Source organism: Pelecanus crispus, chromosome 4 (assembly GCF_030463565.1).
Source record: "Pelecanus crispus isolate bPelCri1 chromosome 4, bPelCri1.pri, whole genome shotgun sequence".
In the NCBI taxonomy this organism is placed as follows: domain Eukaryota; kingdom Metazoa; phylum Chordata; class Aves; order Pelecaniformes; family Pelecanidae; genus Pelecanus; species Pelecanus crispus.
The window spans coordinates 80,643,823-80,668,665 of record NC_134646.1 but is presented as its reverse complement, the minus strand read 5'-3'; the positions used below and the strand labels follow the sequence as shown (position 1 = coordinate 80,668,665).

The following is a 24,843-nucleotide window of genomic DNA, read 5'->3' as shown; positions in this document are numbered from 1 at the left end:
CGGTACCTCGGCCAAGCTGTTTAAGCCGGCCACAGCTGCCTGGCAGGAGCGAGCTCGTGCAGGCAGTGGCGTGGAAGAGACCGCATTGGTGTAGCCCACGCCGTGTTTGAAGTTACCAAGAACATTAAACAGGATGGCTTCTGGCTTGCTCCAATGAGGAAAATGTACTCTTGCCAAGCAGGTCCCGTATCGGAATGCTCTGGAGTGCTTCGCAGTGCTGCAGCACCTCCCAGCAGCCGTCCCTTCAGTAATTTCACTTCTCACAGAAGCTTCCTGCTGTCAAGGCACCCGCTGCTCCCAGTTTTCCCGAGAGGAAGGCAAGAGGGCCAGCTAGTCACGGTCACTATCGCTGTCACTGTCACTATCACTGCTGTCGCTGTCTGACTTGATATTCTCCAATGTCTTCCTGCAGATGGAAAACAGTCCAGTAATCAGTCACCTATTGTAACTTTTGCTTGAAAAGAAATATCCAAAACACACAGTACACCTCCTCCAAAAAGAACATTATGGACTGTCTGATGCCTATTATCCTCAAAGGACAGGTGCACCCAGCAGCTGGTGGAAGCACCCCCACCTCCTATTGGAAAAGCAGACTACTTCAGTTACCCAGAAAGTGGTGGGCCAGCTGTCAAGGCTGCTGGACTTCTCTTCATTCATTCCCTTGGACCAGACCACTGGCTCCAAACCATGCTCCTCCAGGCTAAGCCCATCATCTGAGCTTGACTGCATCAGCTCAGCAACAAACCATGGTGGCTAGTGAGATGTACTGAAGATTATGAGCCTCAGAACCTGTGAACCACGTGCATGGCCATCCTGTACCGCTTCCCTGCTTTGACTAGCCTGCAGTCAGTGTCTTTAGGTGGCCAGACCCAGCTAGGAAAAGATTCTGGGAAAGAAAGGTGGTAGCAGATCTGAGCGGTGGATAAGGCTAACCCCATCATGGAAAGTTACCTTCCCTCCTAGGTGGGATGGATACAGCATGGGATCAAAAACTGCAGGGCCATTTTGGGGGTGTGAATCGACCAGAGCCAACACCAAGGCCCATCATTCTGAAGCCAGTTCTCTGCCACCTCGGTGGAGAAGCCTTTCTGCAGGAATTACCCCTCCAACACCCTGCCTACTATATGCCTTCAGCAGTCATGTGAAGTACTCCGACTTACTTCTGCTTTTCAGAGAGTTCAAATTCCTTCTCCGTTCTGCTTTTAAGCCTCTGAGATGAAGGAAGACCGAAGGATGCTGCCAGCTTTACCAGCTTAATCGCCTCATCCGGGCAATTGGTTTGTTTAGCACAGTTCAAGAACTCATCCATCACCTGGTCACTGCAAAAGCAAAGGCAAAGAGTGACTGTTCACGGGGCCCCAGGTGAGGTGGCCGTTAACCTACAGCAGGTGCTTTAGAGAGGGAGAGGAGGTGACAGATTTTCAGATCACTCAACCAGCCCAGTTCTGCTCCTGCCAGAAATCCCACCTCAGCCTTCACCCCATACCTATGTGGTGCGCTTGGGAACTCCTATCCCAGCAGAAAGCAGTACTCCTCCTTGCACAAAAACAGAGGGCAGCAGCTCACTGCTCGGATAAGGACCCACCTTAGCGGCAGCCTAAATAACCATGCCCTCTTTACAATCCCCACATCGGGCCCTCACCCTCTTTTACGTGGCTGGCAGAGGTAAAGGAACAGTATAACAGCACTTCATAAATGAAGGGCAGGCATCTGACTGCCAGAGGCTGCCATGCTGTCTGTGGGCATGAGGAGCTGCTGACAGCTGGCTCTGCTCCTTCGTCACCTGCTGGAGACACCTCTCTTGCCTTTAGGCAGGGAAACAAGTAAGTGTTTGCAGCTGGTGCCGCAGGAGCTTGGCAGAGAAGGGAAGCAAGGGGACAGTTCAACCAGAAGAACCACTAGGTAACAGCAGGGAAATTACTTTCTTTCCCTTCACACTCATGACCCATGGCATCCACAAACCATCAGCTATACCACAATTTCAAGAGGAGAATTCTTCTCCTTTCCCTATTCCCCAAATTGAGACAGGGGCTCTGACGTGGCTTGGCAGTGTCAAGGCTTCCTTGGGCCATGCTAGGGCAGTCTGCAGAACAGGGAGAGCACAGAGTCCACCAGCAGCTGCCTACGGCACCGCACACCCTCACTGGCGCAGGCAGCCACAGAGAACATCGTGCACCTCGGTGAAATTCCCATCGCCAACATCAGATCTAAGGTGTTCCTTTCTGTGAGCACAAGCAGTTGTTTGGGGTTTATTTTTTTGTTTTTTAAAATTGCATTACTATTCCTTAGAAATTGTTTTCTACTTCAAAAATGAATTTTTTCCCCTCCAAAATCCTGAGAAAAGCTAACTGTTGTAGCTTAACAGGGTACCATGTAAGATTTAGGATTTGACTTGATAAACTTGTCTTCAGAAATCCAGACATGTCTGAAGCACCTATGCTTGGTTAATAGCATATTAGAATTTTTTTTGAGCACACAGAAAATGAGGTGTTCTCCAGAGTCCTGCTTAGACTGATTTCTAACGGCAAGTTAATCAGTGGCACTGTTCTCCAGGTCCCAGAGCTTTATTCAATGACATCTCGAGGATCAACCACTTAAACCCCTCCTTTGCGTTTGCAACGTTTTTTGAGACATAGTCTTGGTCTTGGAATGTAACAGCTGGATAAACAAACACCCATGCTCACAGGGACAGACACACACACACACTCATGCTTCAGAAGCAACAGTAAGATCTGGACCACTACTGTCAGTTATAATAGAAATGCAAAATCTCAGCCAAAGGGGAGACTTAGTACCTGAAGTCAGAACCTAAAAGTACTCACGTGGGAATCCTATTGATTTGCTGGAAACGCTCCATCATGTTCCTGTTCAAAAGAAAACAAAATAGTAATTAGAAAAAAAACCCACCACAAAACACAGGAACAGACAGATATTAAATATCTTGGATAAGCCCCTGCTGAAACACAGGCAAGCTCAATTTCATGAAAAAATCTTCCCCAGAGATCTGAAACAGATCCCATGCCATATTCTTGCAGATGCAATGTGTATCAGCTAACATCACTGATTAGTTTAACACAGGATATCTTAACTAGTGCAGAAAAAATAAAAACTGTAGCTGGTGGCAAGTTTACTTTAAAATATTATGTATTTTTAGAAGGGTACTTGCCACTTCTTTGTTTCAAATGAATCAGCGCGAAGAGAACATCTGTATTTAACAGAAAACAGCTCAGACCCTTAAACTGGAGGCTAGATAATGTTTGAATTCCAAAGAGTTCTAAAAATTGGAATCTGGGAAGCTGTAGGAAATCAGCAATACTTGGTGAAGTGACAATCAAACCCTGCCTTGCTGTAAGCAGCTATACGATGCTCTAAGCCAGTTGCTACATTAACTTCTAAACCACATTTAAGATAGACAACTGTAACTTGGTGCCAAGAATGAATAAAATTAAGAAAAAACCCCCAGCACATTCCCAGCAGAATTTATCCCCTCCCTTTGTACTAGCATTCCAAGGCAATCAGTTGTTAGCTTTTGATTTTTGTGATTAAGCCTTGAGTTACAGTGTCAGCATGCCAAGAGCTCGTGACAGCCACACACGTACCAAGCATCCTGGGTTCTCCCAACCCTGGAAAACAACAGAGCAACATGGCCCAGCGCACTGCCTGTCCATTCCAACGGGGCCTGCTCCCTCCCAGTTTGCTCATGGACAGCTTTGATGTCTTCAGCACACTTGGCAAACGCCAGCTGAATCTGTGAAAAGATTGTGCTATTAATCCCAAACCCTCTAGAATTAACATATCCTTTCCGGTACAATTCGTCCTACCATTCCTACAGGTCTGCCCTGTATCTGATTTAAATTTGTGAATTAACAGCTGTTACTCCTGGCAGAAAAATCTCTCACTTCTGTCAGGACACTTGTCCCCGCTAGGCAAGTTCCAAGATGGCTTTGCAGGGACAGCTGTACAGAGACCTCTGCAGTACGCACACACCTTTAACCCTCCTCAGCTCGAGAGGCCAGTTACTGCAATGACATCTTTGGCAAAAATCCCTGAATTCCACCATGTACTTCCCCAAAGATGTGGCTGGCTGGGCTGGATTACTCTTCCAAAGCCTGGTAAGGAAGTGACCCCTCTTCTGTGTTAATTTTTTGAGGTTTCTCTATAGGTTGAAGACAATCTGAAGGGTTTAGCAGGTCTGGATAAGCTTGCATAGATCTGGAAATTTGTAATGGTGTATGCACTGGAACTGGACCTCTAAGACTGACCAAGGACAATAATACAGCACTTAAATACAGTCTGTATGCTGTGCACAGAAATGGGGAGACATCTCTACTCCTTTCACTGAGCTTGGGTACTGGTTTTGCCTACGAAACAGTTAAATTTCTCCACAGTAGCTAGTATGGGGCAGTATTTTGGATTTGTGCTGGAAACAGTGTTGATAGCACAGGGATGTTTTAGTTCCTGCTGAGCAGTGCTGACACAGAGTCAAGGCCTTTTCTGCCTCTCACCCACCCCACCAGCGAGCAGACTGGTGGGGCACAAGAAGCTGGGAGGGGACATGGCTGGGACAGCTGACCCCAACTGACCCAAGGGATATTCCACACCGTATGATGTCATGCTCAGCATGTAAAGCTGGGGAAGGAAGAAGGAAGGGGGGGGGATGTTCGGAGTGATGGCGTTTGTCTTCCCAAGTAACCGTTACATGTGATGGAGCCCTGTTTTCCTGGAGATGGCCGAACACCTGCCTGCCCATGGGAAGTAGTGAATGAATTCCTTTGTTTTGCTTTGCTTGCATGCATGGCTTTTGCTTTACCTACTAAACTGTCTTTATCTCAGGCCCCGAGTTTTTGCACTTCTACCCTTCCGATTCTCTCCCCCATCCCACCAGGGGAAGAGTGAGTGAGCAGGTGGGTGGTGCTTAGGGGCTTACTGGGGTTAAACCATGACAGCTTCCTTACCTCTTCAGGGTGCTGCTCCCTGCTCATCAAAGACAGGAGCTCTTCCAACAGGTCTTGTCTCCTATTAAACCCCAACTGTTTCATATCTGTTTAGAGAAAGGCAGTAGTTAGTAGGCATGACCCGTACCCCCTCGTCCCAACTCCTGGTAATACAGTCAGCATAACTAACGCCATTTTATAAGGCAAACAGCCATTTTCTGTGACAGAGCAGGTCATGTATTAGTTCCCTTTCTGCTCATTACCAGGCCCTGAAGGTCCTGTGCATCAAGTACGTGAACCAGAGTTCCTTCTTTCCTCCATTGCCGGCCTCAAGATCCTTGGGTACCAGGCCAACTACTCCCCTCGTTAATGGCCTTCAAGGTCCCAGGCACCCGGCCAACCCGGTGGTGGTGATGACCCCATCACAGAACAGAGAAGGTAACAGCACACAGAGCACTGTCTAGAAAACCAAGCAGTTACAAGTCCTAAGTGGGAACCTGGACCTGAACTGCTGCTGGACAGCAAGACCCATGACCCCCCAGTGGCCAGGGACACCTTCACCATTGTCTGCTTCCTCCAAGGACTGAGTGGTGACTCATATTCTTTTACATGTTTTTTGAGGCTAGATTATGATTTTTATGTTGATTCAGCAAACCAAGTATTAAGATGTGACCCGACCTGCAGAGGGTCCAGGTCATTAGAAACCGTAAGTTAAGCAGTGCTATAAAAATTCTGTACTATGCTACTTATAAAATTGTACTACACGGATTCTGCTTATAGAAATTCTGTGCTATTCTGATTATAAATTCTATGCTATGCTAATCATAAAATCCTGTTAAGAAAATAGAGCTTTAATTGTAACTACAACTTAGTACTGTCATCACTCTGCCAAGGATCCCTAGAAGAACCTGTCCGTCCCCTCAGTGTTGGCTGACCGCAGAGTATTTTCTGTGTGCTAAGGCCTGTACCTGCATTCTTGTCTCCTCTTCTTAAGGGGCAAAACCAGGCAAATAATTTTGAAAGAGTTAAACATGGGCTACTCTCTGGTAAGCATTCAGCTTTCCATGACACTGACACTGAACTGTGATCTCAGTGCTATCACTTCTGCCTTTCTCTAATACAACAGCCCCAGCACTGCACTAAGGAATAATGTCCCTCATCCCAAAGTTCCTTATCACAGCTATTCTGAGCACTGGGAAGTTTCCCAATTACCTCCCACTTCGCGTTGCTCCTGACTTTCATCAAACAAACTGCCTATGTAGCCCTGCAGCTATCACTAACCTTCCCAGACTGAAGGGATCACTTCCAAGTGGTTGGCTGCATCCAGTGCTTGAAGGAGGTCCAATATATTTTTAGGAGTTGGATAGAAGAGCTGATGAAGGAAGAGAATCATTTCAGTAAACTCTAACTGTTCCGCTTATCCATACTGAAGCTTTGAAGCTTGCTTACCCTAATACACACTTACCGAAGGGGACATTTCTTTGTACCATTTCAACACAACATCAATTTGTTCCATCATACACAACAATGAAAAGAATTTTGACCTACAGGAGGGGAAAAATATTCTAGTTCAGTCATGATTAGAATGATGGTGTTCTGATCAGATTTATATTGCAAATCAGGAAAATTTCCCTGTATGACTGCAATACCCCAGATAATTAAAAAAGCAGTAGTGGTTTTTTATGAGAGAACTTAATGCTGACACTATGCAATTGGCAGAAGTAGTAAGAAGTGGACCACTGTGTTTTAAAATCTCAAGAAAATGCAATCTCCCTGCTGGACACCAGGTTTGAGGTATCTGAATCTCTCTCAAATGCAACCTCTGGTTAAGAACCACTTTAAGAAGTGAACTAAGTTAACCTGGTTACTTGTGCAAGTTCACAATACAAGCCTGGGACCTTGATCCAATGCACTAAACAGGAAAGATGTCTCTACACCAAGAAATTAATTTCCATTAATTTTCCTTGATTTATTTACAGGCTAAATAAGGTAAAATCACATAAATCATCCCACCCCTGAAACTGCATCTTATTTTGATAGTTATTTTTCATTAATTTACTGGAGCATCTCTAGTTCCAATGCCTAAATAGACTTTTTTTCAAATCAGTATGCTCGAAGTACTTAATTGCGTTCAGTGACTGCAGCACTTGATGACACTGGTAAAGATGTTTCAGATGCCACGATGACAGTGTCAAATGGTGGAACTACACAAGAGTTGGGTGCCTAAATACACCTGCTGCACTGCAGCCTCTCTCTACAACACCAAGCAGAGAGCTAGGTCTGACCTGTATGCTATTTCGGTGTTACCACCTAAGCTGCCATCCTAAGTGGACGACGGGATTGCAGAAAATACAACCGGCTGGTACAGTTGTTTGATGGAGATTAAGCTAAACTGATGCTCCAAGACACTTTATTTTGGTTCAGGCAAGGCCACAAATGAAAAATAAATCCTAAGCTATCACTGTTCTTAAGAGGGACCTATTTCCCAAATTGCACCATACAATAGCCAGATGATGTTCAACAAAGCATCCTTCTGTGCAATGTTCGAATCTTAGTTTGTATTCAAGTTGACAACAATACACAAGACGCTGAACGTAACTGCACTTCACTCACCAGTAGGCATTTAACCGATCCATGTCCAAGAACTTCCAGTTGTCTCCCTTCTCCATTGCCTTATTTAACCGATAGGCAAGCTTGATATCCTTAAGATCACAGCACTGCAATAAACCAGTTAGATTTTAAAGCTACCAAACATAACACTTAATATATCCCTCTGAGACTCACTTTCACAAAGGTATGAAGAGTAATGAGCTGACAGCAAACATTTTTAACAGGATGCAGTGTCTGCCAAGGCATTTTGTTTAGTTGAGACAAATGTGCGACTCTCCCAATGGGCCAGAGCTTTCTAACCTAAACTGACACCTTCTGGTGCAGAGACTGTCTGAGGGCTGCAGTGTCACTAGGAGGAGGTAGGGCACAGAAGACAGGGGCTTACACAGCCATCTCTAGCAAGAGATGCACGTATCACAGGCATGCAAGTTACCAATTTAGGAGGTATCAAGCAAAGAACTGTAGAATTATGGAGAAGTTTACAGAAGGTGATGAACACAGGTGAAAAGGAAAGATATTGAGAGCTAAACCTCGTATGACAGGTTGGAAAACTCAACAGGAAATTCTGAAAGAGCTGGAGGGCTCAAAGGAATTCCAACTACAGGGAAGAAGTACTTACCGCTTGCATAGCGGTGGCAAAGAAGTTGGCTGAAAGGGAGAAAATGGAGTCTGTTAGCTTCAAACTTTCAAGATGACATACAGCAGCTCATTAACCCAGCCTCCCAGAGGACAGATGAGTCATGTTCAATTAGAAAGCTGGATTTGTAGCTCAGTTTGACAATGTAGCAGGGATTTCCATTTTATATGTAGAGAGTTTGGCATGTTACGGGTTTTGCTAGCCAGTGTTCTGGAGGCAACTACACTGCTGTGCTTTTGGAGACAGATTTCAGCAGAAGATCTGTTTGACTTTAGACAGTTTTACAAAAGTACATCCTCCTCTTTGTTGCAAGATAGCATTATTTGTCTAACAGGCAGGCTACAAAAAAAGGCAGCCAGGTCACTCATCTTCTCTATTTACTCCAGTGGAAGAGAACACATGCAAGAGAGACAGGCATTCAGGCAGGTTACCCACCTCCTTAGTACACCCCAGAGCTACCCAAGAACATACAACTGCCCCCTGAAAATGTCTCCTTCCAGTTTAGTGAGGCTTTGACTCTGGTTTCTGCAACTGACATTTCAAAGCAGCACACAGACTGATGCTGAGGGAGGCAAAGAAAGCTACAGCAGGAGGAAGGACAGAAACTACCCTGCTCAGTAGCTCATTTCATTTTTGTGGTGAGAATTTTGGATAGGTGTTTTTGGTTTTCTGAAGGAAACATAAGGGCACTGGATGCTATCAGAGACTGCAACAATGGCTAGCTGTGGGTAGCAAAATGGTGGGAAGAACCGTCAATTTACTTAAAACCATTAGGTACAATACACCGCCCTTTCCCTTGCAAGACTTAATAATTAACTAAATACTTTTAAGTCAGAAAAGACATTTTTGTGTTATTTGGGTGTTTAGTATACACTTCAGCTACAGCCTACAGAATCCTCTGGGCCACAGAAAGGCCTTGCAGGGAACACAGAGGCTTCTGAAGGTAGGAGTCAGTTCACGTACAACACCACATTAAGGAAAAACAAGCCTCAGTTTTGTTCAAAGCATCAACCTGAATTCTGCAATAGCAATTACCAAAAGAGCATAAGAGGGATCCCATGTTGAAGAAGAGCAGAAAATGTTTACACACACCCCCTGCTTAGACAAAGCGGCTTTGATCTAGTCTTATGTGAGCAATCTCTCCCTCTCTCTCTCAAACGCTGTGTAGAGAAGCTCATTCAACTCCCATGATTCAGGCAAGGCCTGTACCTGTGTGCCCACAAACCCTGCCTTTGCTAACACTGGTATTTCTATAAAGAGTGTGAAGGAGCAGAGCAGGTGTAGTCATTGCCTGCACTTCTGGCAACAGCTCACAGCCAGAGCAAGAGACAGTATAACACACATAATGGGACAGAAGCGAACAAGAGGTGTACAACATTCTATTTCCAGGCTTCTTTCCAAGGACAAAAAAAATAAAATGCTGGTAGGATAACCTAATATGCTACTCCAACATAACATCTCCTAATCTTTGTCCTTTAAATGGCCAAAAAATGTATCAACTCCTCGCAGGTTTCCTGAAGCATGCACTGCAATAGCTTCTTCACCCTGTCACAGAACTGTCAGCTGCTGAAGCATGGCTTCCAACACTTTGTTAACGCCACGCTGTACACAGCACAGCTACAGACCCCTCTTTGCCACGCTCGTCTTCAGAACAAAGCTGCATCTACTTCCAAACGTACAGAAAGGCTTATGAACATACTAGGGCAAAGCTGCGTACATACAGATGGCAGAAAGAGCCAGTGAGACATGGGATGTTTAGAATCGACCCCTTCTACACACCCAAGCTTCAGTTTTGCATGAAGTTTTATTTCATCCAGTCTTCTGAAAAGGATTAGGAAGAACTAGAACAGGAACTCAAACCATACTACAGCAAAAACCTGCTGTTCACCAGACGTGTATCATTTCATGAAGCTGCTAGCAGATGCTCCTCCTTAAACTAGTCTTGTAAACAGCTTTGTGTTTTTTATGGCATGGGAGTCAAACGCTCATTCACGTGGGGAATACTACTACTACCACACAGAAGCCAGTGCACCAATGCACAGCACACCTTCCCAGCACTGGAATTTGTCCTTCTTTGTCTCCAAGAAGTATCAGAAGGGACTGATACAGGCAAGCTGCATGCATTCTTTCTAGCTGGGTAGAACTACTTGAAGTTCCCTAGCTTTTCACCCAAGCTTAAACAATGCAGATTGTCAGATACATTGAAGTCCATACCATCATCAGGGTCCTGGGGAGTGAAGCTCCTCTTTTCAACATCATCTAGCACCTCAGAGATGATGCCCGATGAGCAAAGATCAACTACGGATCAGACAGACAAGCAACATCACATCTCAGTTGTACTATGCACTTCCATTAGTAAAAAGCCTCAGCCTGCAAATATACTATGGAAATGGAAACAAGCACCATGATTTCAAACAAGTGTCACGATTCTACTGTCCACACCCCTACTCGTGGTGCTCCACACCAGCTGCAGTTTTATTTGCGCTAAAATTTGCCCTACTATTGCCAGATTTCCACAGCACAACAGGGCAGATTAAGAAAGGTACAAGTACTTCCTAGCAAGGAATCCAACAGGCCTGCAAGTTTGTCTGTTAGAATGTGGCACCGGGAAAAGCAATGCATTTTATAAACAAAAAATAACCCAGAGAGACTCCAGAGCAGTTCCTCCACATTTGTTATAACACAAGGACTGCAGTTATGACTACTGTGTCTATTCTCTTCCCACGCCCACAGATTTTTGGCTAAAGGATCTCCAACAGTTGGGCTCCTGCCTTTTAACACAGCTCTATTTTACAGCTCCGATGCACAGAACTGTTGCAGAAAAACAGAATCCCTGTGCAATTTCTTCCCTGTGAGTGGCACAGTCTATGAAACCACATGTGCTGTAGTCAGATCCAGCCTCCACAGAGACTGAGTAGCATTTGCTCTTTAGCTTTATCAACTCGTGGCCATAAATGGAAAGGAAATGGGCTTTCTTTCCAGTTCTGCCTGTTCTCAAAACACAAGGACTCTTCCCTCCCTGTAAGAGGTTATGATCCTCTGCAGCTTTTTCCTCACCCAAGCAGAATCAGACTGCACAGGTAACATTAGGACTGCACACATAGGAAGTTGTCTTTTAATCCATAGAACAACTGCCTTCACCCATCACAGCTGGAAAGCATTTAAAGCAGGTGTTAAACAGGACACATCCATGGATAAGTTGATATTGCACGTACCGCCTCTATAAAATATAAAGATAAGATGATCATACGTTGCAAGGCTAGGCTCTGAAAAGCAAAAACATGGAAGTTACTTCGACATTCTTGGCTGAGCTTTATGCCTGAGCTCTAATTCACAGTCCCCAGCCCTTCCAGTCAGGCAGCATGCATAAATTTACTCTATCATTTCTCTCCCTGTCCACCCTAATGCTGGACCAGGCCCCACGTACAACTGGGAGAGACAACATCTGAGGGTGGACCACCAGCTGAAGCACCGTATTGCTATGGGGTGAACAGCCAGGCTTCTCTGCTCTAAATTAAAAGCAAAAATATTTCATAACTAGATTTCCATTCTGCTCATGAACCTATCTTTGGTGTATCAGCGCACATGTTACTGGGGCAAAGCGCTCTCTACAAGATATCGAATCAGCTATGCCAACATTCCCTGGTTTTGCAACGTTTACTTGACATCGAAAAACATCATCTAGATCAAAACCTTTTTTTCTGTAGAGATGTAGACATATAGACCTGAACTGGTTTGGGTGGCTTGTGAAGTAAATCTCCTTGATTTTTGGGAAGCTAACAGACTCATCTGCAAATATATATTCATATTATTCACTATTTCTACAGCAGTACTACAATAAGGACCCAGCTGAGAAAGAACCCATGAGCCAGGACACACTCCCCCACTGCATACACACACCTGTCCTTGAGTAGCCAGAGGTAGCTACAGGTAAAAATATAATGATAAACATGCTCCTAACCTAAAAGAGTACAGCATCAAAATGCTTCATTATTTGACCTAAGGGGCTAAGTGCACCCACTATATTGTAATTAGTAATCAACACTGAACAAAGACTCTGAGGATGATGATTCAATTTGAAATCCCCAGGCATTGGCTTGCTGAGTGGCCGCAGCTCAGTACAGCATTTTTATTTCTCAGTTCTCTTGCAAAAGGAAACAAATAGTGAAGTTGAGAACACAGTGAGAAATGCTTTTTTCCACAGGCCTTGGACTTCTTCCCTGCAACTAGGAATCACTGTGTTGTTTGCTGCTGATCTCTAAGTTAGCTATTCTGGAGGCAGCACTGGAATATAATAACCGTTCTGGTTCTCTTACCTATATCAAGTGCTTCCATTTCCTTTATTACCAATAAAGACATACTTCTGCCTAAACCACCGCATCTTCTCAGAGTCTTCAGTAAAGCATTAAAAGTTAGCAGATTTGGTTGCACTTCCTGTTGAGCCATGTGATTCAGGAAGACCTTAAACAAAATCCCCAAATCTTTAGTGCTTCACACATTATGGATCCCAGTTCAGCTTTCAGGTAGGTATACGTGCATTTCCTCAGTCTGATCTTTCCCACCCCTTTCAAGTGAACGACTCTACCTCAACTGATCATTTATTAAGGGAGTACCATCTAATTTGTAATCAATGTGACCAAAAAACAAGGCTACAAAATTATATCAGATCTTGGAAAATTGTGCCTAGATCATCAAGGAAATTTTTAAATTTACTACTAATTTTCCTTACTGATGTTACATCATTAAAACTGAAGCCTCTAATGTTACCCCTCAAAATTCTATTTCCATCACACCACCATGAATCACAATTCAGAGAAGAGTTTTTATCTACAATTGTTTGTTTGTTTTTATCTCCCAGCATAATTTCCCAATTACTTTCTGTCTGGGCAGTTCTTGGATCAGGTATGTTCTCACAAGGCAAGCCATTTGCAAGGGCAAGGTCGGATCTTGTACATTTTCCACTCCTCAACAGTTAGTTTCTAAGTTTAAACTAGTGTACTTCCTTCGCAGCAGATACTAGTATCTTCGTACAAAGCTCTTGGTTTTAGACTTCTAACTGTAAAATTCTACTGACAAGGCAGACCCAGCCCCTACACTCTTACCCCTTCCCCACCTCTTTCGCTCCACCTCCTTACCTTGGCTAATTCCCATCTTTCTGAGAACCTCTCCTTTAGATATGGGACTGCTGTAATCAGTGCGTTGAAGGTGTGCACATCAGCTGAAAAATGTAAGATAATTCATTTTAACTAACAATTACATTCTACAGAAAACAAGTTGTTCTAACATGGCTCAGTTTTTGGCGAAGTCTCATGCAAACCTGTTTCCAGTGGGCCGGCCACATGCCAGCTGCACCGAGATAAACAGTTTGCATTCAGCTCCCATGATCTAGCTGAGGTCCGTACCCCTGCGCCAATCATCATTGCCATGAAACAAATATTCATGTACCCAACAACTGGTTGCTGCTACTTAGAAGACCACAAGTCAAAACCAGGAGATGCTTACCCTTGTGTCTTTCATTAAGCAAGTCTATGTACATGTCATAAGCTTTAGCAGAAGCCCCATGCTGCAAAAAACAAACAAACAAAAATAAACAATCTCTATGACTGTGTGAGATTTCACAAGCGGAAAAAAGGGGCACTGAAGGATAACTTTACCTTCACCATCCCACGGATCATTGTGCAATAGGAGTGTGCATTCCTCTCTGGCATTATCTTAAATATCCTTTCAGCATTGTTGTTCTCCCTAGAATCAACGAACAAGCTGAATGTTGAAGAACTCAATAAAAGATTCCCATAGGAAAAGGGTTCAAAATGCAGAACAAAAAAAATGGGCTGTACTCCCAAGGGCTGACATTCAAATACACTACTTAGAATCATAGAATCGTTTAGGTTGGAAAAGACCTTTAAGATCATCCAGTCCAACCATTAACCTACACTACCAAGTCTACTCTAAGCCAATCAAGGGTAGACTAGACTAAACCATGTCCCCAAGTGCCACGTCTACCCGTTTTTTGAACACTTCCAGGGATGGGGACTCCACCACCTCTCTGGGCAGCCTGTTCCAATGCTTGACCACCCTTTCCGTAAAGAAATTTTTCCTAATTTCCAACCTAAACCTCCCCTGGCGCAGCTTGAGCCCATTTCCTCTCGTCCTATCACTAACTACTTGTGACACTTTGAGCTATTCTACAATCACTAGATTTCCATCAACACTTCAAAAGATTAGCAAACATGGATATATTTAACACCTGCAAGTACGGGCTGCTAAAAAGTCTTTAAGTCTGTTTTATAACAACAATGCACGTGCACAACCCACTGAATACAGGAATATTGGCAACATTTTCTATACCTCCACCTAGAGCCAGATGACTGCAAACCTCGTTGGAGCTGTCTCTTTGGAGCCTTCTGCTCTGAAGCATTCACCTGGAGAGATTTTTGCAGAAATAAGTTTCTCAGAGTTCAAAGTTATGATTAAACATCAAACGATGTGATTTGGTAACAACACAGAAGTTCAGCAGCAATCTATATGCTACCAAAAGTGTTTTTTAATGGGTTACATTAAAATAATTTCTATTATAATGTTCAAGAAGCAATAACTAGATTAAGAATACTGTTTATGTTATGAAACATATTAACAAGGCAAATTATATGTATTTGTGGAGTTGGTGGGAATCATTAGACCGTAACACACACTCTGTAAAACCCCTTCTCCCTCAACAGTCTTCCCAGGGACAGGTATTGTGCAACACACCTCCTACTGTACCCTGCAATCTGATACTCAGGTCACACAAGGAGCCCTCAACATTGAAATCTAGTTATTATGGTTCAGACTGGAAGAAAATTAAGTAGCTGATTTTACACCAGAGGTACCAGGCTCTTCTTTCCAGGCAACTATAAAAACAAGGCTGTTGGTGAGAAACAGTTATTTAAACGCAGTTCACCAGAACTAAGACAGGGTTCCAGCTGCTAAGTTCAGCTTTACAGAAATTACTTTTGCTAGTAGGTCAGACACAGGACTGTTGTAACTGCCGTTATCTCCAGGGAATGTTGACTGCATCTGACCCACCTCACACCACCTCCCAGGCAGGTAGTCACAGTACAAAAATCTTGACATCACCGTGATACACAACCACTATGTATGAAAGAAAGAAAGAAATAGAGACCAACAGGTTTTTCATACCCCCGGTTCTTCCAAATCCTCTTTTTCTTCTCCCTCTTTTTCCGGAGTAGATTCTCCATCTCCATAAAAGCATAACAAATCTAAAAGGCTGTTTGTGGTCTCCAGAGATGCAGGGGTACCTATGGAAAATGAGGATATACAACAGTTGCAGAGAAAGTAAAGAACACACCATTCTACAGCTGTAACAGAAAAATTTCAAACACTCAGTTACACACAGTTACACACAGTTGTCTTTTGACATAAAGGTGTTCTCTAGCAAGTCTGTAAAACCTGGGTGTGATGCCAATACTTCTACAAACCTATTCACAGCAGGACACAATTTTAACACTGAATTAGAGTATCTGGTTTTTCTACTGAAGCCACTGAAAGGGTAGTTTTCCTGACAAAGTGGGAGAGGGAAGTGGCAGCTGACAGCCAAAACTGCGAAGCAGCACAAGCCCAACACAACATCCAAACTTTCTAGTGCTTTTCATAACTACTCCTAGGATAAACCCTGCTGTGAAGATCACTTTGTGTGTTTCACTTTCTATGAAACAGATTTAAAACCAACAAAAGAAAAGAGCTATTTGATGGAATCATCTTCTTTCCATCTTGCAGCGGCTATGAGAAGGTCTCACCTTCTCAGAACATTTTCCTCCTTCAGATGCTGTGGCAGTTACAGTTTTCTATTGCTTCCTCTTCATTCACCCATGAGAGAGATAATAAAGTCCAAATTAAGGAGGAACTGAGAAGAAAGACTCATTTATTGAGGGCAGGTCCACAGAAGGGGCACTCGGGATGGTACGCGATACCAGTCCAACACAGCAGCAAAGCACTCAGCACGCACATAGCTTGTATCAAGCAATACGTTACTGTGTGAGGGCCTTTGCAGGCAGAATGGCATCACTCAATCACACAGCATCTGCCTGTAGAGGCCCTGCTTTACTGCATCACAAATTGTTCCACTTTGGAAGAGAAGAAAAAAATCTCAGCATTGTATCATCTGCTGCTTGATCAGGAAACCATCTGTTCTCCGTATCACCAAAGTGACATGTCAGGCAAGCAGTGGATAAGGAGGGCCCAGTAAACGTGGAGAACCACTTCACCAGACCAGAGTGAGCTGTGAAAGGCAGCAACAGTCATGAAATTGTCGCCATAGCCCGTGCCAGGTACTAAAATATTTTTGGCACAATTTAAGTAGAGCTCCACCACAGAATCTGGCAGGTGACCACATACCTGCTTGTACAAGCTGATCGAACAGGTCCACCGAATCCTTCAGCCTTCTGAGGTGGATACGCTCTTTTAGAGCTTCCTCACTCACTCCTTCAATCTGAGGTGTAAGAATCTCAGGCATCAAGCACTAAAAGCAAGGAGTGCAAGTTAGACACGAGCTCAAACTGTCTCTAAACCATTGCTAGAACACTAACCAAATGTGCTACTCTTCACCCAGTACACTGCTTTGATAATCTCCCGACCCTCCCAGCCTAACAGCAGCAATCCTTCTGGTTGATAAAGGACCACACAGCCTCATCTCCCACTTTCATGCTATGAAGTCAACATCTAAACAACATTTCTTCCCTTACTTTTATCTAAAGAACCTGGTATGATATTGAATTCCTAAAGAAAAATGTTCACTTCAGAAACATAATGGAAATACAGCACTGCCTTCACAGCTGTCTACAAAACAATTAACAAAATTATCCTTTTATGTTAGTTTTGGACCAGGCTGACAGTTGATTTCACTACCCGACACGGCACAAATACAATGAAAATGAAAAGCAGAAAGCTTACTGGTACATTGGGCTCTGCAAAAGTCTTGTCAAAATATTGAGGAAATTGCTTTATAATATATTTTGCAGCATTTCTCCCAGACTCCTTCGACAATAAAAACAGACGCTGCATAGGAATGAGAGAGAACAAGATGAAGAAACACGCAATTAAAAGGCTGAGAGTGAGAAAAACGTTTTCCATAACACTGAGCATTCTGATGGAATCAAATTAAACTCATACTTCCTTTTCAGCTCTTACTTGAAATGCAGACAGGCACATGACAACATTCCAGATAAACGTTCTGGTATTTATGCCAATATAAGAATGTCTATTCTTTAAATGAGAATGTAATTTACTTTTCTGTTACTCGGTCAAAGGACAAAGTTCTGTACCAGACATCTGAAATCCTGCACTACTATCTCAAGCTCAAAAGTATCTCTCTCTTTAGAGTTACGGCACTCAGACGTTTTCCTCCCTGACTGTCATTTTTCCTCCCTGACTGTCATTTCCAAGAGTATCACCTGATTCCCATTCACCTCTTTTCCTCAAGTTCTGAAGTCAGACCTTCCTTTGCTGTTTCCTTTAAAACTCTTCACATCTGACAGCTGCCTTCAGCCTTCTCCATGGCTTCACTCTGGCAGCAGCAGAACTGGTTTTCTTGTAACCACATCACTGATCTGCCATGACATCTCAGCTCCCAGTCTTCTTTTGCTATGCTCTAGTTAACATCACACGCAGCAGTTTCTTCTTCTTGCCCTCGTTTCCAGTTCTGCTTTCTCCTGCCTCAGCTTCATGCTCTTTAATCTTATGCAGAGGTAACATCGGGAAAGACTCCTTTCCTTCCTTTCTATTATCTCTAATACTACTTGTCCGAAACCAGGACACTACTCTAAGTTACTAAATAGCTGCTCTGTGATAAAACTAGAATTCCTGGGGCTTGGCCAGGACAGTTAACTGATAACATGTAGTCTGGTAGTAACACACACACAAGTGACCTTGTGTGTTTTAATTCATACATTTAATTCAGATTTAAGTAAACTGTAAGCACAAAATCTCAACACTTATAGTACCACATATTCAGTGTACATCCAAGGTATATAAACACAGTTTTAACAGATTGAATGCCTCACCTAAAGATTATTGTTGGGAGTTATTTAATGGACTAAGACCACAGAGAAACAGAAACACACAGAGGAGAAAATTCTGAAAGAAGTCTGATACTTCCATTTTCTTCTGTAATTAAAACTAGGCTCCAATTAGATAGTTTTCATAACCTAGATGAAGGGGGGAAGCTATCAAGGATTTGAAAGGAAATACTTACAGAACTGGCTGCATTTCTTGGCATAAGGAAAGGGTCATCCTGGAATATATAATGAGCAGCAGTAGGATCCTGTAGAAAGGAGAACCCGGGATTGAAACGTTTATAGTTATGTACACAGGCATACTGTACATGTACATCACACTGCCTCATGGAATTTAAGGCACAGTGAACAGTTCCATCATAACCACCGCCTGGCTACAAAAGTTCCTCTTGTTCAAAAGGTTTAGCCCATTTGGAAATAGTTAAAAAAGCTTTTCCATTATACACACACATGCAGGCTAACACAGTGACAACAAAAGGGTCCTTAATGTAACATGACAAACAACGTGTGTCCTGCAAAGCAAGCAAGACCCCAACTATATATAACAGTCTTGGGGGAGCTGAGGGGACTTGCAGGATCAGATTCAACTTCCAGAACTCAAGACAGACAGGATTAAAGAATGGCATCACAGCATTTACAGTTGTTGCCTAGCAGAGTAGACATCAATTGCTCTTTGCAAGGCTTACTTTCTGGACTGAGAGTGGGAAGAGGCAGTCTGGATTGGGAAACTGAACTGGTAAAGGAACTTGCTCCTGATGTTAGCAAAAGCCTTATCAAAATACTACAGCTTTTGCTGGTACATTGCAGCTCTCTCTTAGCACTAGAATGAGGCTTTAAGAACACAGCAAAACGTGTTGAGCAAAAGTGAAAACCCTGCAAGAACAGATGTAGAAGTCCCATCTTTCATTTATGGCCAAAGTAGAAGTAAGAGCCTCCAGAGTGCAAGGTTAATGCATGAGTTAGACATAGTTCCACGATCAACAGAACTACTTACCCTGTTCACGGTAGAAGCCAATGTTTTCAGAACCGCTAGCTTATCCCTAAACATAAAGGAGCTTTGATTAATACTCGGTTGCAGACTTTGAATGTTATGCATTACACTGTATGCAGAACAAGCACAGGATTATCCTGGCCTGTAAGGATTTTCAGTTCTAGGAAATAATGGGTTTGCTGCACTTCGAAAATACCACTTTTCCCAAAGGGAGGGAAAATTCAACTTCAAAACCAGTCTCAGTTCTGGAACAACCACAGGAAAAAGAAAAGACTTTGAGGAAAACCAGAAAAATGTGTGTGTTTCCTGCCCTTATTATACATTATCGAGCCCCTTAAGACTACCCCATCTCTGAGGGATGGATACACGAGTCCCTCTCCAAAACAAGTCTTGGGAGGAAAAAAATGCCCAAAAAAACCCAAAACAAAACTAGATTTCTCAGGACTCCTGTGTCTATGGACCCTCAAGACTTTGGTTGTGTTTCAAGCAAACAAGGGAAGGCCAACAAAAGTGTTTAGGAGAAGGTGGTCTTATTTTAGGTTTACATGCAGACACCATTTGGCTGTAAACTTCGCTTTTGCGGCACAGTCATGCAATTTCATCTTATGTGCTTCCAACAAAATAGCTTTTGTTCAGCTGCATAATTTCTAAACAGGATTTATTCAGCCAGCTATCAATGGCCAAGTTTATTTTGCTGAAAGAAACACACCTACATGCAGACAGCCAAATTAACGTGATTTTACAGATTTCTAGTGAATGTGATCTTTTACAAAGAAAAAGAATTATGCTTAAAAATGCAGTCCTTATAACTGTTTTTAAAAGAGAGGTCAGGAACGGAGTGTACATACTTTGCACCGAGAGTAAGAGTCAAGAATATTCCCAGTAAGCAATAAAGCCACAAGCGGGACATTAAATCCAGGAATACAGCAACGTGAATTTTCTTTTTCAGCTTTGGTGGACAGACTATATTTAGCTGTCTAACAATGATTTTCTTCCAGTTCAAGAGATATTCCAGCAGTAAACACTCACCAGGTTTTCCTTCGTGGGAGCACAATTTCTTCTCGAGTAACTATGAGAAACAATACCAAAATTGTTATTAGAAACAAACAGATGTCCAAAGAAAACCTTGACCTCATGAAAATTGAATTAAGCTGATCCAGCTGAAACTACTAAAGCAAACATTTTAAAACCACAGTCTAATGTAGGCCACAACTTATTGCAATGGTAATAGAAAAGCTGGTGGGGAGTTTCAGCGTCTTGTGTGAAGACAGGATCAGGGCCCTATGATAAACAAACGTCAAAGAGATTGTACCCATTTACCCATTCAAGCTTCTTCAATCATCCTTACCCTAGATCATCTAGGTTGAGCCCCAACCTTTCCCAGTCCCTTGCTTTCCTACTCTTAGTCCCCCAGTTTGAAGCTTGCCGTCTCTGCCCATTTGGCTTCTCCAGTTCAGCCTGCCTGAACACTGCAGCAAAGTGCCCTCTCAAGTTCCTGCCCCAACAGCTTGGCATCAACTGCACAGTTCCTTCCACCCTACAGATCAATCTGCCCAGCTTTCCCAGAGAGGCAAAAAGAAAAAGGACAATACCAAAAGAACCAGCCAGAGGTTGACAGTAAAGCATCTCAGCAAATCCATTCACAGAGGAGCATGTGGGACCTCCTGATTATAACCCCCCAAGCCAGGGTCTGCAGAGGTACCTTTCCCTCTGCCCCTGTGTTGATGTTACTGACTGGCAGGAGCTTGTTCCCATGTGCAGCATGGCTCCAAGCATCCCAGATTACTTTTCTCACAAAACTCATAGCAGAAATACAGTAAGGAGTACAGAGAAGCAGCAAGAACATGAAGGAAACTGTCAGGATTAAGGTGGAAAACTCCTTATTTTTATTTCATCATTTATTCCCTTTCAAAGAGCAACTGGACAGCTCATGGAACTGGACAACTCAGTTCATGCTCTCGGAGCACAGAGCTGGTTGGTAGTGAGGGCAATCAAGTTAAGCCAGGAAATCTCTGCACAATGAACACGGGGGGAAAGAAAATCCAAGAAGGTGAAAGAGGGCATTCATGTCTTCTTTATCTCCTGACATGCTATGTTGTTTGGAGATTAAAATAACATATGCAAGAAATTAGTAATTAAGACATCATACCTTCTGAATTTTCCACAGTCTTCCCAATAGCTGTACTACTAGACGAGCACCTATAAACCAATCAGAGTTCTGAATTTATGACAGTCACATTAATATAGCAAAAGTACATTAACTAAATTCTGTACTGCGGGTCAGAACTAATTAAAACATTATAGGGGAAAAGTAACTGGAATTGTTGCACTGTTACTAACTCCAAATTATTATCATAAAACTCATATCCGATGCTTCTTTTAAAGCCCTAATTTCAAGACACATGAAGTTACACACAGAAAATCATGTTACATAAAATTTGTAATCATTTATTTTTGGGGATATCATGGCTTTCAAGTAGTTTTCAGGAATTAGAAAGAAAATCCTGGACATGTATCAGAAAAGACACTTTACGTTTTAGAGGCAGGATTTAACTGAAAGCAGTACCTTTTCTAAAAATATTTCAGACCTGAGTAGTTTTTACACAAGCAGAAGACCCTGAGTTGGGAAATCAGACTTGTTCAGTTCCAGATGCCCAGCCTCTACAGAGCTGCAGACAGCACGCTCGCGTAACCACAGCCATAGCAGGCACATCCACATAAAGTTGCTCCTGCTCCGTACTGCAAAGCAGCTGCTCTGTGCCCACAGGACACAGCTCCAAGTCTTTCTTACAACTGCTCACATTCTACTGCTTTTAACACAGATTAAAGTTTACATAAAAATACTTTTTGTTTTTCCTCATGAAGCACTCTAACACTAAAGCCTGGTAACTGGTATTTGCATGTGCTTCCACACTGACCTGGACCCTGAGGGAGATGCTTTTAATGTGCATTCTTACATCCATGCTTTACAGTGATATTGCATAATTCTAGCTGTTCCTATATGTCACATAAACTTATTAGGTATGATTTTACCATCCCAGATGCAGTTATATTTTGCATATAAAGAGTACAGAGAGGAGCAGAATCCTTTCACTTGAGGCATACCCTGAAAGCAACTTCCCTGCCTTCATCTGCTTTTTCGTGAGATTCAGCTCTAGGAATCACTTAAGTAGCTCCAGCTCACTCCCGGGACAGCTCCGAGCCCACCAAACGCAGGGAAAAGCCGCAGAAGAGACGCTCCCCAGGCCAGCCCCGGCCAGGCCCTGCTCGCCCCAGCCGGCCCGCCAGACACCAGCGCGCATGCGCACAGCAGCCCCGACTGCGCCTGCGCAGCCTTTCGCGCCTCAACTCCCCAGACACCACACCTCTTCCCCCCCCCTCCACCCCCGGCCCCGGCCCGTTGATTCCTCCGCGGCGCCACCGCCGCCGGGCCGCTTCTCTTCCCTCCGCTGAGGGAACGGCAGAGCCTTACCGGTAGCGCTCTCGCCTCCCGCCCGGTAAGCAGCACCGCCTGCTCAGCGATACCACTCGCTGCCAGGAGCTGCCCCCCAGCCGCCGCGCCGCCATGCCGGCACTCGCGCAGTGGCCTCCCGGAAAGAGGGCGGTACCACTCCCGCGGCGGCGGAGGGGGGGCGAGGCCGCACCTCCGCGGCGGTGGTAGAGCCCGTCCCCGCCCTCCCCCCTCCGCTGCGGTGGGAGCGTCCGACCCCGCCCGCCCGTGCCGCCGGGACCGCGTGGTGCTCCCCGTGCCGCAGCACCCCCGGCCGCAGAGAGGGGCGAAGCCTCGGCCGGGAGGACTCGCCCGTTCACCATGAGGCCGCCGAAAGTGGTGCCGTGGCGGCGGCTGGTTGGGGTCTCCTTCGGGATGTACACGGCCGAGGAGATCAGGTGAGGATCTGCGGCAGGCGGTGGGTTCCGCTCGTCCCCTGCCTTCTGGGTGCTGTTGAGGACTACAACTCCCGGCGTGCCTTGCGCCAGAGCGCCGGCAGGCCTCGGCGGGCTGTAGGCGCGCGGCCTGCTGGGACATGTAGTCCTGCCGGCTGTGCCGTGGCCTTCGCCAGCCACGGGGATGGCGGCATCTGAGTACCCCCGGTTGTTGAGGGTTCGGGGGGCCGCGGGACTCTCTGTGGGGCTCTCAGCCCCGTTGCGTGGCCTGGGGCCGCTGGAGGTCTCGGAGGAGTGGGGAAGGGCTGGGGGGCCGGGGGGGGGGGGAGGTTCCTTGTGTGGGACTGAGGTGGGTGAGGGGAAGGGGTCTGTAAGGGGGCAGGGAGGCGGCCCGTGTCCTCTGAGGAGAGCCCCTCGCTGGCAATGGAGGCGGGGGGAGCGTGGCCGTTTCCATGTGCTGCCAGGGGCAGAGGCTGCAGCGTAAACTCACCTTGGGAGGGTGAAGGCTGCACCCCTCTTGGGGGGCTTCCCCCCCACCCCTGCACCTCAGCACCAGCGGAACCTGTCAGAGCCTGGAGGAGCCCTGTGCTGGTAAGGTTGGGCTTGTTCCTTGGTGGGCACCCTCCTGGAAACCGGGCCAGTGATCTGATCCTGAGTGTCCAGCGTGGAAGAGACCTGGCTGGTTTCAGCGAGGAGGAATATGTTCAGATATTTTAGCACCAGTGTTAACTGTTGCAGAGCTGAGATCTTCGTTGCAGGGGTTTTTTTTGCAGCTTTTTCCAGCAAGTTGTCTCTCCTGGAGTTCTAGAGAGCTGTCAGCATTTTAGAGTTGGTGTGATGTTAGCATTGTGTATAGTCAAGGATGTAAGGCTGTTGCCATCTAGGTGTTTTCGTTGTTTTTATACCTCCCCTGCTGCTTGAGAGGACACACAGACAAAATTACCTGACTTCTTAATATAATGGCTGAAGATGTAAAAGAAATATGTGCTGTGATATGAATGTTTGTACTCAGACAATGGAGTTAATGATAGAGAAATGCCTGTTGCATGCACAAAGTACCCTCAAAAACATGTTTCTATCAATAAAAAAAATCATATAGATACTAAATGTCAATGCTAGTTGTGCCGTTGAAGTGCAAATCAAGTGGCTGTTTGCTGCTGCTGATTTTTGTTCTTTTCTTTCAACTTCAGGAAACTGAGTGTAAAACCCATAACAAACCCTCAGTATTTGGATAACATGGGGAATCCAGCCGTTAATGGACTGTACGACTTGGCTTTGGGACCTCCGGACTCCAGAGAAGTGTGTGCAACTTGCATGCAGAACTTCAGCAACTGCCCTGGTCATTTTGGCCATATAGAGCTGCCTCTGCCTGTCTACAACCCTCTGTTTTTTGAGGTATGTATGCTTAATTATTGTCTTGCTGGCGAAATGGGTGATGGTGCTCAAGCTGTCATACAGTTTGTAGTCCATGAAAATAGTAAAGGTGCAGAGATCTGTTTTCTCTCTAAGTATAATAACAGCAAACATAGTAGAAAAAGTTTCTTGTGTCACGATAGTTCAATACAAGTAGACTACTTAGACTTTTGTAAAATGTACACGTTGTTGTAACTATTGTTTTACTCAGTATTGACAAACAAGAGAGGGGGAGCGTTGATCAATAAACTATATGACCAACTGCAGGGTCTCATGCCTTAATTAAATGGATGGCACAGTAAA

The 24,843-nt window shown here is 44.5% G+C and overlaps 2 protein-coding genes and 1 non-coding gene across 3 annotated transcripts in view; 1 reads left to right on the top strand and 2 right to left on the bottom strand.

Annotated features, from left to right (window-relative positions):
- Positions 1 to 80: 80 nt before the first annotated feature.
- Positions 81 to 22,809, bottom strand: PTCD3 (pentatricopeptide repeat domain 3). The gene is made up of 24 exons (XM_075709089.1): positions 22,715 to 22,809; positions 21,392 to 21,441; positions 20,272 to 20,311; positions 19,246 to 19,291; positions 18,431 to 18,499; positions 17,131 to 17,235; positions 16,576 to 16,699; positions 15,361 to 15,479; positions 14,530 to 14,603; positions 13,836 to 13,923; positions 13,684 to 13,744; positions 13,317 to 13,399; positions 12,498 to 12,642; positions 11,397 to 11,447; positions 10,396 to 10,479; positions 8,164 to 8,192; positions 7,548 to 7,651; positions 6,400 to 6,478; positions 6,216 to 6,306; positions 4,956 to 5,041; positions 3,600 to 3,748; positions 2,823 to 2,864; positions 1,161 to 1,319; positions 81 to 406 (listed from the first exon to the last, which is right to left on the bottom strand). Exons 1-24 carry the CDS (start codon positions 22,807 to 22,809, stop codon positions 331 to 333), a joined length of 2,049 nt encoding a protein of 682 aa, XP_075565204.1. The 3' UTR covers positions 81 to 330.
- On the bottom strand, positions 13,466 to 13,607 carry LOC142593504 (small nucleolar RNA SNORD94). Its single transcript, XR_012831033.1, has one exon. It is a non-coding gene; the product is annotated as a small nucleolar RNA SNORD94 (small nucleolar RNA).
- Positions 22,810 to 23,053: 244 nt separating the features above from the next.
- The window catches only part of POLR1A (RNA polymerase I subunit A), a 38,519-nt gene continuing 36,729 nt past the window's right edge, over positions 23,054 to 24,843 (top strand). Inside the window, exons 1-2 of the mRNA XM_075708890.1 lie at positions 23,054 to 23,130; positions 24,318 to 24,522. Of these exons, the coding sequence (XP_075565005.1) occupies positions 23,054 to 23,130; positions 24,318 to 24,522 (282 nt within the window). The remainder of the gene's footprint in view (positions 23,131 to 24,317; positions 24,523 to 24,843) is intronic.

Excerpts from the sequence above, each read along its gene's own strand:
- PTCD3 (XM_075709089.1), bottom strand. The coding sequence starts at position 22,809 with ATGGCGGCGCGGCGGCTGGGGGGCAGCTCCTGGCAGCGAGTGGTATCG. Across the intron at positions 21,442-22,714 it reads GGGAGGCGAGAGCGCTACCG|GTGCTCGTCTAGTAGTACAG; the intron begins GTAAGGCTCTGC and ends ATTGGTTTATAG. Across the intron at positions 5,042-6,215 it reads GATCCCTTCAGTCTGGGAAG|ATATGAAACAGTTGGGGTTT; the intron begins GTTAGTGATAGC and ends TTCTCTAAACAG.